The following is a 12,523-nucleotide window of genomic DNA, read 5'->3' as shown; positions in this document are numbered from 1 at the left end:
GAAGCTTGATGTCGGTGTTGTTGCAAAGTCTCCCATAATAACCTACCCCTGGCTTCGAGTAAGCGGCCCAAGCTCCGTGCTTGCGGCTTTCCTTCCCCCCCTCCCCCTTCTGCTTTTCTTGTCTGAGACCGAGACAAGCGGGCCGCCCCGGATTTCCAGCTTTCAATCCATCTATGGCAAGTGGCAGGTCACAGAACGTTTCTGGTTACGTTGGCTCGGACTCATGATGAAGAGAAGGACGGAGTTCATCTGAGCTCGGGTAGAGACGCGGTTGACAAGTAATGCGGTTCTGAAGAACTTGAGGGGAAAACCGTTCAGGAAAAACTGACAGGATTCGGATGATAGGACAAGAACTGTGCGCTCACGAACTGAGTACTAGCGGGAGTTAACAATCCGGGGTTGACGGAAATGAGCCGCATGAGCCAGAGAAGCGTAGTATTTAGTGAAAACTTTGAAGAGTGTGTCTCCCACCGGCGGTGCTCTTTTCTAACACTTTCTCAAACAAGAGAACAGATGGTTGCTACGACGTCTAGTAATAGGACGTGCTTGCGCTCCTGTAATCCGGTCTCGATTCAGGATATCCTCCAGGTGGCCCAGATACGCCTTTGCCTTCGTCATCGGAGCTCAGGGCATCTCCGTAGTCGTCATTCCTCTCAGGCGGCGCGCGCATGGCTTCCAAGATGCTGCGATCCAACACTGGCGGCTGATACGGCTTGAGGGTGTGTATCTCACGGCCAGATGGCATCTGAGCCAGCAAGGGCCCAATCGGAGGCACGATCTGGACATTCATCTATGCATGAATTGTGAGCCTCGCAGTCATCGACCTTGGACGTAACATGGCTTACCGTGTCATTGAGCTTGTGCCACTTGCCTTCAAGCAGCTCGATCACCCTCGTCTCCTCGCCCTTTCCGCCGTCCGCACCCCACGTGGTCTCCTTTTCGACCTTGCGATCCTCGCGTTTCTCGCTCCACTCCTTTTTGAACCGGCTGAAGCCACTACCTTTGGCTGAATGTTTAGACTCAACGCCTAATTCTTGGAGTCCGGCTTGTAGCCACGCGATGGCCGTGCCAACTTGGCCACTAATCTCTGAGTCTATGCCAAAGAAACGGCAAGCCTTTGCGCGACATGTTCTTCGCAGATCCTCGAGATAGCGAAGCAGTCCCTCGTTGATCCCGCTGGAACCCCGCCCCGCAGCTTGGCAAAGAGAGGAGGCCTGGGCGGCGTGCTCCGCAGCAGCAAGACAGAGTCGTGCAAACAAATGGGCACGAACTTTCGGAATCTCGGGGGCTTTGAACATCCACTCGCGGTCGTTCTTATTGCGGTCTTGCGCGACAATGGCTGGGTAGGGATCGTCCTTGAGAACCGCCAACAGTGTCGCCTCGGCGAGAGCCAGGGACGACATGGCTCGAAGAGTCGAGGGTGATACATCGCTGCAGGGTGGCGGGATCTGAGTTCTCTCAGCCCGGGAAGCTATATAGTCGTATATCGATGCAGCATCCAGAAGATATTTGGTCGCTGTTTGAATGGAAGCTGTGCGCTGTTGATTATCCAACGTGGCCTGTGTTGTGACGTACAGCGGGTGAAGGGCTGCCCGAGCAACCAAGGTGTATGAGTTTGCCAGAGATGAGAGAGTGAAGGCAATCTCGTGGTCTATGGACTGCACTTTCACCCTCGCTCGCTCTCTGCCGGGCACTGCATTCTCCGAAAGTGTTGGTCGCCATTCGATGGACGGCGGCACCTTTGTGTTGAGGTTGATCCAGTCGCCTGACTGAGATATTGGATTTAGTCCGGAATCAATGGCGATAATATAGGGGATGTAGCCGTTAAGAGCTCCAATGACTGTCGAAACGTGAGATGATTGCGATGATGGGGGTAGTCTCTTGTGTTTTTTGAGAGCATCTCTCACAACCCCGCGATATGTGCTGGAACTGAGGGGCAATGAGGGGTGAGTGTCGCTGCTAAAACTGGAGGAGAATGAGAAGGCCGAAGTTGTCGGAAGAACAAAAGGGAAAGGCATATTCAGGAGGAGCTGGGTACCAGCCGAAGTCAAGATGGTGTATGATGAGAAATGTGTATGAGAGTCAAGGATCGTCCACTCACTAACATGGAAAGCTGCCAGAGAGCAGGTACCTCGCTGTGACGTTAGATGTCCCGGATTACCTAAAGTAGCCAGCCAATTGAGGCTAACGCATCTTAACTTGTCGACACAGACTCGGTCACGTGTTTAAGACCAGCATTCCCCGGTTGCGATGGAGAGGACCGAAATCTGAGTTGTTACTGGCCATTGCTGAGGCTCGATTTCGAAATGGCATAACTTGAAGCCATGTCACTTTATATTCAACATAGGAAGTCATTGGCTCCCGAGGTCGAGATTCAAGCGCTCAGTCATACAAGGTCAGGGTTGTATTTCACCAGATTACAAAAGTAAAGTACCGTGTACCTAGGCAAAAGGCCACTAATGTGGATGTCATACCTAACAGCACAGAATATGCTTGGAATATATTCACTGTTGCAATCTTCTTAAAGAGATACAATGGCAAGCATGGAAGAACCACATTTTCGCCTTATCAATCACATTAGCCCCAGGTTGTCCCTACTTCTTTGATGGAAGAATTAATGTAATGTTTGGGACAAGGGAACGGCTAGCGGCAGGAAGGTACCTGGCGATCCGAACCTGCCTTTAGCGGCCGGGATGTGGGGACCTTAGGTACAGGACCTACAGGTTGAATGAAGCACCAGCTGTCGGGTTCGTTAACGCGACGTGGACCCTTGAATTTCAGCATCACCTCAGCGAACCTCCCACTGCCACCACGACCTTGACAAAGCCAATTCGCCGTCTCCAGGCAATTCTTCACCCCCTTCTGGCACCTCATGCCGCACATTGCCAATCGACTGGATACCGACTGAGCTGCCATCATGATCAGTCCATCTCCCCACAAACCCCGGCGCAGAGGCGGCAAGAAGACCAACGGTGGAAATGGCACTGGCAGCAGTACACCCACTGTGGAAAGCCACCTCACCAAGAAGGAGGCTCTGGTCAAGGCCCCAATCTTCCCTTTGGCTTCGTTTCTCTGGCCAGCTCGAGGCTCTGTATCGCAATGGGAGGTCCTTCCCCTGATTCTCATGGTGGTTGGCCTGTTTAGATGGGCAGCCGGGCTCTGGGGGTACTCTGGTAAATGCGCTCAGGAACACCGATGAGAATTGACAGCTCTTGCTAACCATGCCACTCATCTTAGGTTTCCAACGACCACCCATGTTCGGAGACTACGAGGCGCAAAGACACTGGATGGAGATCACAACACAAATTCCTGTCTCGCAGTGGTACTTCCACGACCTGCAGTGGTGGGGTCTCGACTACCCGCCCCTGACGGCATACCATAGTTGGCTCTGTGGCAAGGTTGGAGCCTTCATCGACCCTACTTGGTTCGAGCTGTACACCTCGAGAGGATCCGACGACCCGACTCTGAAGATATTCATGCGCGCCACAGTCATTGTCTCCGAGTACCTCGTATATATCCCCGCTGCCGTCATCTTCGTACGACGCTTTTCTAGACACAGCAATGTGCCGACATGGACCGCCTGGATGGCGCTCGTCGCAATCTTGATGCAGCCCGCTACGATTCTTATCGACCACGTTCACTTTCAGTACAACGCTGTCATGCTTGGACTCGTCCTGGCGAGCATGTCGAGTATGCTGGCTGGCCGCTATCTCTGGTCTGCAGTCTTCTTCGTCGCCGCCCTTGGGTTCAAGCAGATGGCCCTCTACTATGCCTTCTCCGTCTTCGCGTTCCTCCTGGGCAGCTGCGTTTTCCCCTTGAAGCCGGGCCGCTTCATCGGCATCGCCCTGGTGACCGTCGCGGCTTTTGCGCTTCTGCTTCTGCCCCTTGTGTTGGGCACTCTCTACGACGCTCATCGAGGCATCGACGCGCGGCCTGACTATGAGGGGCCGCCGCCTGCCCTGCCTCTATTCCCGTGGCTGACCGACGTCCTCGATACCAACGCCATTTACTACCCGGTAGTCGAGCAATTGGTGCAGATGGTTCATCGCATTTTCCCCTTTGCGCGCGGTCTGTTCGAAGACAAGGTCGCCAACTTCTGGTGTGCCGCCAACGTCGTCATCAAGCTTCGCAACTACCCTCCCGAGCTTCTCCAGAGAGGCGCACTTGTGGCTACATTGGCCTCGATCATTCCGCCCAACCTCATTCTGTTCTTCCGTCCGCGCAAGTCACTTCTTCCCCTGGCCTTCGCAACTACGGGATGGGGGTTCTTTCTCTTTAGCTATCAAGTACATGAGAAGAGTGCGCTACTCCCTCTCATGCCCATGACAATGCTTCTAGCCGGTAAGCACGGACTGTCGCGAGACATTCGGGCTTGGGTTGGATTTGCCAACGTCTTGGGCGTGTGGACGATGTTCCCCCTCCTTAAGCGGGTAGACCTCAGCGTCCCGTACGCCGTCCTGACATTGCTGTGGGCATACCTTCTTGGTCTCCCGCCAACGTCTCTGAGTGCCTACTTCCAGGAGGATCACGGCAAACTGCGCCAGTGGGCAACATTCCTTCTCCACGGCGCGTTCTACGTTGCCATGATTGCGTGGCATGTGGTCGAGAGAGTAGTGGTGCCGCCCATTGACAAGCCCGATCTCTGGGTCGTTGCAAACGTGGGTGTCGGTGCGGTGGGATTCAGCATTTGCTACCTCTGGTGTCTGGTGCAGTTGATTGTGCAGAGTGACATTCTGCCGACGAGAGGAGGCGCGAAGAACAAAGCAAAGAGCCAGTAGATAGAAGGGTCGACTAGCAATGGTCTTGTACATGACAGGCGGACGAGTCTCTTGAGGAAGAGAGCTCATGTAATAAAAGCACGGATTCCAGACAAGACAAATGAGCATCGGAAAAGCAAGGTTTTTGTTTTGGAAAATTGGGGTGAATAGTACATAAAAACACTTTTAAAGGCCGAAAACGATGCTATTCTACCACCTGGCGATGCACCTCGATATCTAGGAAGAACAGAAGGAAAACAGGGAATCTCATGATTATCGACAATCGCCTAGTCCTGACTTGACTTTGTATCTTTCTCTGAGGCTACAGGTATGGTGATGCTCGTCCGAGGTTGGAGAATCACGAAACCTGCACAAACGCCCGCTTCTTGACAGCCCGGCTCTCATCGCCATCCTCCCAGTTCTCGTCAACGTAATCCTTGACGCTCTTCTCCTGGAGCTGCATGCCGACGACCTTGAGCGCGGCAATGTTGAAGCCCATCTCGTCCTTTTGGCGCTTCAGCGCGGCGCGCAGGTTGGCGCGGATGCCGTCGAGCATGCCGCGCATGGTGCGGCTGGCGACGATCTGGCGGTGGTGCGTCTTGAGCATGAAGAAGAGGATGCGGCAGGTCAGCGGGATGTTCATGGAGCGCTGGGCAAAGACGTTGAGGAAGGTGAAGAGCATGGGCACGGAGGCGAAGGGCAGCACGAGGAGGGCGTCGTGGAGGGCCGAGGCCTTGATGCGGCCCAGCACGCTCATGACGTAGGCCTCGGCCGTGATGTTGCCGAGGGCGACGAAGATGGGGTTGCGCTGAGGTGCTGGCGCGGACGGGTTGGTCTTCTTGGCGTCCTCCCACTCCTGGAGGAGGTTGAGGTCGGCGATGGCGATCTCGAGGGCCTCGGCGATGCGTTCTCCGGCCATGAGGGTCTCGACGGTCTGCTTGGAGGCGGCGCCGACTTCGCCTTCCTGGTCCTCGGCGTCCGGGTCGCGCTCGAGCGAGGTGGTGAGGGTCTTTTCGTAGAGCTCCTCGATTTCCCTTTCGCGCTCCTCTTCGAGGAAGATTTGCTCGTCCGTCTCGTCCCAGACGCGGATGGACTTGTCGTGGCCCGCTGTGACGAGGAAGTTGCCCGTGTGGCCGACGGCCATGGCCCAGACCTCGCCGTGGTGGCCGTCGAGGCGCTGGATCTGCTCAAACTTGTCGCCGTCCCAGTATTTGATGACACGGTCCTTTGAGCTGCTGAAGAAATGGTGGCCGTTGCCGTCCGAGTTGTGGGGGACGAAGGCGACCTGCAGGATGGAGTCCTGGTGGCCAAAGAGGGCCTTGTGGCAGTCGCCAAAGTCGAGGCCCCATATCCTGATGTTCTTGTCGGCGGAGCTGGTGACGATAAGCTTGCTGTCGTACGAGATGTCCATGCTCAGCACCGGGAGCTTGTGGCCGTAGAGGTTGAGGTAGAGCTTCAGGCTGTCGGTGAAGAAGACCTTGACGGTGTTGTCGAGGAGGGAGACGGCGATGTACTTGGCATCGGGAGAGTATCTCACGCAGAGGATGTCGTCGGACACCTTGAGTGTTTTTGACTGGACGAGCTTCAGCTTAGGTGTCGTGCGCGTGGTGCCGAGAACCGGCTCTTGGACAATCTTAAAGTCCCAAAGCTTGGCTGACTTGTCGGCACTACCTGATGCCACCGATTTGCCATCGGGGTGAACTTGTAATGACCAGATGGCACCCTCGTGCGCAGAGACGCTGTCCAGCAGGCTCGCGGACGCGACATCAAAGAGCTCAAGCTCTCCCGTCTTTGTTCCGACGACGACGACCTTGTCTCCGGGCAGGAACGCGCAGCAAAGAGCGTAACCGCACTCAAAGGTGCGGATGCAGGCCTGCGTCTTGATGTTCCAGACCTTCAGACTTCCGTTGGCAGCCGTCGCCAACATCTTGTCGTCAGAGCTGAGCGATACGGCGCGGATATCTGTCCTGTGTCCGGGGAGTTCCACGGCCAGCGACCGCGTGTAGTCGGGCACATCCTCCTTCTTCGACTTGGAGCCCTCTTTTGTGGGTATGCTGTAGTACTCGAGTTGGTTGTTTGTCGTCCCCGCCAACAGGTGTATTTCCTTGCTTCCACCATTGACCGCCCAGTCGACAGATCGCACCTTGCCGCCCGTTCGGACAATCAAGTACTGAACAAAAAAGTCGCTAGCCTCTGCGGCGGAAATATCCTCTGCCTGATCCTCACCCTCAGTCGCAGCATCGGCCTCCTCTTTTCCTTCCTTGCTGGCCTTTTCACGTCTTCTTCTCCTCTTCCGGGCCAGGGACTTCTTGACCTCTGCCTCCGACCTTATGCGCCACACCTCCACGGCCTTTTCTACGCCATGGACTGCGAAGTAGTCTCGGCGGGGGTGAAAGATCACCTCGATAGCCTTGTCCTTATGCTGACGGAACAACGTCCCTCTGTCATGGAGGAATTTCGTATTTTGCGGAGCGTCGACCTGACCCTTCAAAGCGGCGAGTCCTGTCGTATCCAGGAACCATACCTTCAGCTCTCCGTCGTTTCCGGCCGTGATGCAACCGCTGTAGTCGGGGGAAAGTCCCAAGGCCCAGCATTCGCCGTTCGTCTGTGCGATGTGTGTCTCGATGCAATGCCTCGATGACAGGTCCCAGAGCTTGATCAGGGAGTCCTTGCCGGTGGTAAGAAGGTACCCCTCCGCTGACGGGTCGCTGTCCAGCATTGCCGTGTTCTCCTCATCTTCGACCTGTCCCTCCGGCTCGACGAATTGCAGTCCTGTGATCTGATCCTTGTGTCCTCTCAGCTTGAACTGGCCGACCTCAGCCACGAGATCCCAGATAATGACATCCGTGTCGCGGGAGCCACTGGCCAATCGCACGCCCGACTTGTCGAATGCCAGTGTCGTAATCGCTGACTTGTGTCCGTTGAAGTTGACAATCACCGTGGCGATCTTGCTATCCCATAATCGAATGCTTCCATCTTCGTATCCGACAGCGAAAATATCTGTGTCGACTTTACTCTGCACGATCGCAGTGACGGGTACCGTGTTTCGTTCGTCTCGCCACCTGCTAAGTAGTTCGCCCTTCTTTATATCCCAACACAAAACATCCTCGTTCGCGGCTACGATTGCTTGGCCGGCGCCGTTGCCAGCTCTGCCTTGGGGAGCCCAGGCGAGGTTTGCTGTGTTGGATGCGACAACGCCGAAAGACTTGCTATGCTCGTACTTCCTGAAGAAAAACCAATGTTAGACACACTGTTAAAGTCCGCGACATCTGTAAAACCTTACAAGTATGATTTGACCATTTTTGCTGATTTCCTGGCGCCCCAAAAGCCCTTTGTCAATGGCTCCTTAGAATGCGACGAGTAAACCAATCGTCAAAATCTCGAACCTCCCACCTTCCAATCTTTCAAAAAGTTTCCCTCACCTTATCGATAAGATCAGAAGATAAGTGGAGAGGACCGGGAGTGCCGAAGTATATCCGCAATCAATGGTCCCGCATGAGCATCACAGCCATAGAAGCTCCGACAGCGACCTCCACGTCAGGCGGGCCCCACCACGAGGCATCATCAGCATCCAACGACGCAACAACACCACAGGAGACGTACGGACAATTGGTCGCAGACAAGATGCTTCTCCTCGACTACCAGAATGTTCTGATTCAGTCGGTCCTCACCGAGAGATTCTCTGGGTACGTTGATGAGAACCATTGTAGCCCATGTTCGGCTAGCTTCCTAACTTCCAAGGCAGTGCCCCTCCTGCACACATCGACCAGACCGTCTCCGATTTCGACGGCGTCATCTACCACATCTCGACCCCCGAGACGAAGACCAAGATTCAGCTTTCGATTCAAATAAGGTGCTACAAGGACTTGGTCAAGTATGGGGCAGAGCAAGTGCTGCAGAGGGAATATGGCCAGTATGTGGTGCCGCCGGAACCTGGGTACGACTTCTCGGTATTGATCGACTTGGAGAACCTCCCGGAGGAGAAGGGTCAGTTACACTGCAATTATACCGGGTGATACTTGGGACTGACGGAAAATGCAGAAGAGAAGGATGCGCTGATCATGAAGATGGCGCTGCTGAAGCGCAACGCCATGGCCGCGCCTTTCGAGGCCGCTTACGAGGAGCACTACAGGCTGAAGGAGGAGGCATCCAAGTACACGTCTGAGGAAGCCCCGCAGGGTGTTCGCGAGGGCGGCGAGGTCATGGCTATCCACTACCGCGAGGAGGAAGCCATCTACGTCAAGGCCAGTCACGACCGTGTCACGGTTATCTTTAGCACCATCTTCCGCGAGGAAACCGATCGTGTCTTTGGCAAGATCTTCATCCAAGAATTCGTCGACGCCCGCCGGCGAGCTATCCAGAACGCTCCCCAGGTGCTCTTCAGGAACGACCCCCCGTTGGAGCTCCAGGGAGTCCCTGGTGTCAGAGATACCGGAACCGGCGAGATCGGATACGTTACCTTTGGTGAGTGTTTATCCTTACATAGCTTGATTACTTTGCCATTGACGTCTTGTGATAGTTCTTTTCCCTCGACACCTTACACCACAGAGAATGCCCGACTGCATCTCCCACATCCAGACTTTCCGCGACTACTTCCACTACCACATCAAGGCATCGAAGGCGTACATTCACTCAAGAATGCGCAAGAGAACCGCCGACTTCCTCCAAGGTATGATACAGTTCGTTTTCGGGGTGAACTTTTTGACTAATACCACGCAGTTCTTCGCCGCGCAAGACCCGATAGCGAGGAGAAGGAACGGAAGACGGCGAGCGGCCGCACTTTCAAGGTCCAGGGAGCGTAGGCCAGTAAGGATGCATTCTCACCGCGTCCCCGGAATAGGCAGCACACAAATCGATGATAAGGACTCGCTGGACTGTGTCCTTGAAGATATGTCCGGAGCTGAGACGTATCGAAGCTGTATAAGCAAATGCGATACCGCGCGTTCCCGCCCACAGCTGATAGCGATAGCAAGCCGAGGGGTTTTCTGTTACCTTTGTAGAAGAAGAAAAAAGACTTTCATGACCACTAGCCCTGCAGACTATACCTCATCCTCGGAATCCTCCTGACGAAAACCGGAAGCAGCTTGGCAGTGATGAAATCGGGGGCAATTCTAAGCTGATGGGCCAATCAGAGGCCCTAAGGCGTGGACGGGCCTTTTCATGGTAGGGTGATGAGACGGAGATGGAGAAACCTTTTGCAGATGATGCGCAAACTGCAGTCGGGACGGGGGCACCGGGGAGGGGGAAAAGGGAGATGGTGACGGCGTTTTGACGGCGGTGCATCCATGGAACATTAATGGCGGCGGTTGCTTGATGTGCCGGATCGACGTCTCCACTCTAACGCTAACACCGGTGTCCGATGGGAAGGGTTCCCACCTCACTCTTCCAAGTGCCTACGTGTAGTGCAGTTTGCATACGAATGGAGACCAGGGCTGATCCGTGTACGCAGTATGTTGTACATGAATGCATTGTTGACGGCCAAACCGGGATTGTTCATGTGAACAATCATGAAGCAAGCCGGCCGTGCCCTTAATATGCCTGGAGTTTGTTCGAGGATTTATTGCTGGCCGTCCGATGTGTAGATGCTGCCACAGCGAGAAAGTCGAAATATTCGAACTAGGTATGCGTAGTTTATCCGTATAGAGAACCTGATGTTTGGATGAACGAAGGGGGGGATGTAACATGTGGTACCCCTATTTGCATCCATGGACCATAAGGTAGGTAGGTATATGGTGTGGCTCTCTGCATAAGATAGGTCTATATATCGCTCTTGGTAATCGTTGATCGTTCCTCTCAAGCACGTAATCCAGGTCGCATAAAGCTGTTTCCTCGTGGAAGGAAGGAATTGGATTGTTTCGTTTGTGTGGCGAGGTTTTTTGGATTGTATAATTCACAGGGTAGTCGGCTTTCGACAACCGCGCATAATGGTGAATTAAAGTGGTTTTTTCCCCAACAGAGGGATCCGATAAGTGGGTGGGCGGGCAGACGCGCCGGGACAGAGAGCTTTCAACTCTCCTTTTCTGCCTTGGTTTTTCGCGATTCGCGTTCGTTGGAACTTATCCTCCACTTTGAGCACTGCCCGCTGCGTTCCTTATGCTAGGTAGTTTGGTTTCCTACGTTTCCCTGCTTTGCGCCGTCCAGAATCGGGCCGTGGCAATTATTTTCCTTGAAGGAATGGACGTGGCCAATTTTGAAATGTCCATTACCAAATCTTGCTCAGAATCGAAGATCAAAGTACCAGTGAACAGAAGACCGATGAGCCAATCGATGCATCGTGAACGATGTGTATGCACTTTATGCACCAGAGGTTGCGATGACAGTTCAAACAATTGGAGAGCGGACGCCGCAGGCCGGGATATCCCCCACCGAGGAATGGGCTGTGAGACCAACTGGGTTTGAAGATGGGGCGCCGCGGGTCCCCTCGTCCAGTCGTCACGGTCACCTCGGACGACACTGCAAACTGGAAGCGACGAGGGAGGGGACGGCTTGATGATCCATGCCGCGACGCCGGATCCCCCCCTTCGTCATTCTCTATCCGTACGCTACGGAGGGAGCAGAGCAGCAGTCTTTCTCTCTTCCCGCGGCTCCGGGGGATGATTTATTTGGTGTGAGTTTGTACACCTGCTGTGTATCCGTACATAGATGCTCTGCCTCCCCCCCCGAGTCGCGTCCCCAAGGAGGAAGGACCCGACCCCTTAAAACTCTCACAAGGTATCCCATGCATACCGTGGACGGCCAAATGCGAGAGCCTGAGAGGATACCCGACTGACTGGATGACAAGCCCCCGGGACTGCCATCGCATCGCATGGCATCTTTTTTAGCTGAGGTGTGCACGGGGACGATAATGCAAGGAACGGCCGGCGCGGAAGGAGGGTTGAGAAACTTGAGACGGATGTGATAGGATGATTGGGGGTTTGGGGCGATTGGGATTGGGGGAGAAAAACCCCACGTCGCGAGCTGAGGTGGAAAGATGGAAGGGCGAGTGGTCTGCACTTGCCTCGTACCTGACGCTAAAATAAGTGAAGTGTCTGTTTGATGTATCTATGTATTATCCGTACCTGCTTGGCAGTGCCTGCAAATGCGAATGTAACTCGAGATGGGCCAGTCAGAGCACTTTGTCACATCCAAAGCAACTTTGAGCAACTTTCCTCGAGCAGTGGAACCTCCTGGTCTCTTCCTGATTCCTAACTGCTGAGTGGCCGGCACCTCCTCGACCTTCAAGCTTGCTCCCCCCCACCTGCCGTCCGTCATCTGCCCAGGCACTTCGAGATGTGGCCCGTCTGGTCTCTGGCAGACTGGCACTCTGCTGTATCGGGCGTAGCGGCAGCTGGGAACTCCTGCAGGAAGAACGTGCGCTGCTTGGGCCTGGACCGCGGGCAGCCGTCAGAACAGCCAGACTCCAGAGGTCAAACCGTCAATCATGCCCCAGAATCGGAATAGGGAGACTGGAGGGAGGGCCCTCTGAAGCTCTCCCTCTCAACGTCTTGAGGGTCCCGAACCTGCGGATGGCATATCATGACAGATTTAGATAAGATGTGTTTGGTCTTTTCCTGGATGGCCACGAACCTCTTTTAGGAAACGGGTGACTTTCCTAGTGACATGTTTGCAAAGGGAGGATGAAAGTCTACACCTATACCTTCTTCACCTGGCATATCGCTGTTCTAAATCCAGGCCTCGCTGCTCCATACATAGTACCCTAGAAGGCTTGCCAATTCTTTTTGTGTGGTCTGCCGCCGATGCCACGACACACTGGACGACGCCGATGA

General features: G+C 54.5%; 4 protein-coding genes across 4 annotated transcripts; 2 read left to right on the top strand and 2 right to left on the bottom strand.

The window, feature by feature from the left end:
- Nucleotides 1–171: 171 nt before the first annotated feature.
- Nucleotides 172–2,286, bottom strand: CLUP02_05316 (pH-response regulator protein palC; the record flags this gene model as incomplete). The annotated part of the gene is made up of 4 exons (XM_049284324.1): nt 172–375; nt 602–790; nt 846–2,100; nt 2,222–2,286. The coding sequence occupies 4 exons, from the start codon at nt 2,284–2,286 to the stop codon at nt 172–174; spliced, it is 1,713 nt and encodes a 570-aa protein (XP_049141467.1).
- A 631-nt stretch (nt 2,287–2,917) lies between these two features.
- Nucleotides 2,918–4,778, top strand: CLUP02_05315 (ALG8 glycosyltransferase family ALG6; the record flags this gene model as incomplete). Its single annotated transcript, XM_049284323.1, has 2 exons — nt 2,918–3,173; nt 3,238–4,778. The coding sequence occupies 2 exons, from the start codon at nt 2,918–2,920 to the stop codon at nt 4,776–4,778; spliced, it is 1,797 nt and encodes a 598-aa protein (XP_049141466.1).
- A 337-nt stretch (nt 4,779–5,115) lies between these two features.
- CLUP02_05314 (WD domain-containing protein) lies at nt 5,116–8,057 on the bottom strand (the record flags this gene model as incomplete). Its single annotated transcript, XM_049284322.1, has 2 exons — nt 5,116–7,981; nt 8,041–8,057. The coding sequence occupies 2 exons, from the start codon at nt 8,055–8,057 to the stop codon at nt 5,116–5,118; spliced, it is 2,883 nt and encodes a 960-aa protein (XP_049141465.1).
- Nucleotides 8,058–8,252: 195 nt separating this feature from the next.
- CLUP02_05313 (Arp2/3 complex) lies at nt 8,253–9,681 on the top strand (the record flags this gene model as incomplete). The annotated part of the gene is made up of 6 exons (XM_049284321.1): nt 8,253–8,443; nt 8,503–8,744; nt 8,799–9,221; nt 9,277–9,426; nt 9,477–9,555; nt 9,621–9,681. 6 exons carry the CDS (start codon nt 8,253–8,255, stop codon nt 9,679–9,681), a joined length of 1,146 nt encoding a protein of 381 aa, XP_049141464.1.
- Between the last annotated feature and the right edge of the window lie 2,842 nt (nt 9,682–12,523).

The sequence above is a fragment of the Colletotrichum lupini genome, chromosome 3 (genome assembly GCF_023278565.1).
Source record: "Colletotrichum lupini chromosome 3, complete sequence".
NCBI classification, from domain to species: domain Eukaryota; kingdom Fungi; phylum Ascomycota; class Sordariomycetes; order Glomerellales; family Glomerellaceae; genus Colletotrichum; species Colletotrichum lupini.
This window is presented reverse-complemented; position numbering and strand designations above follow the sequence as displayed.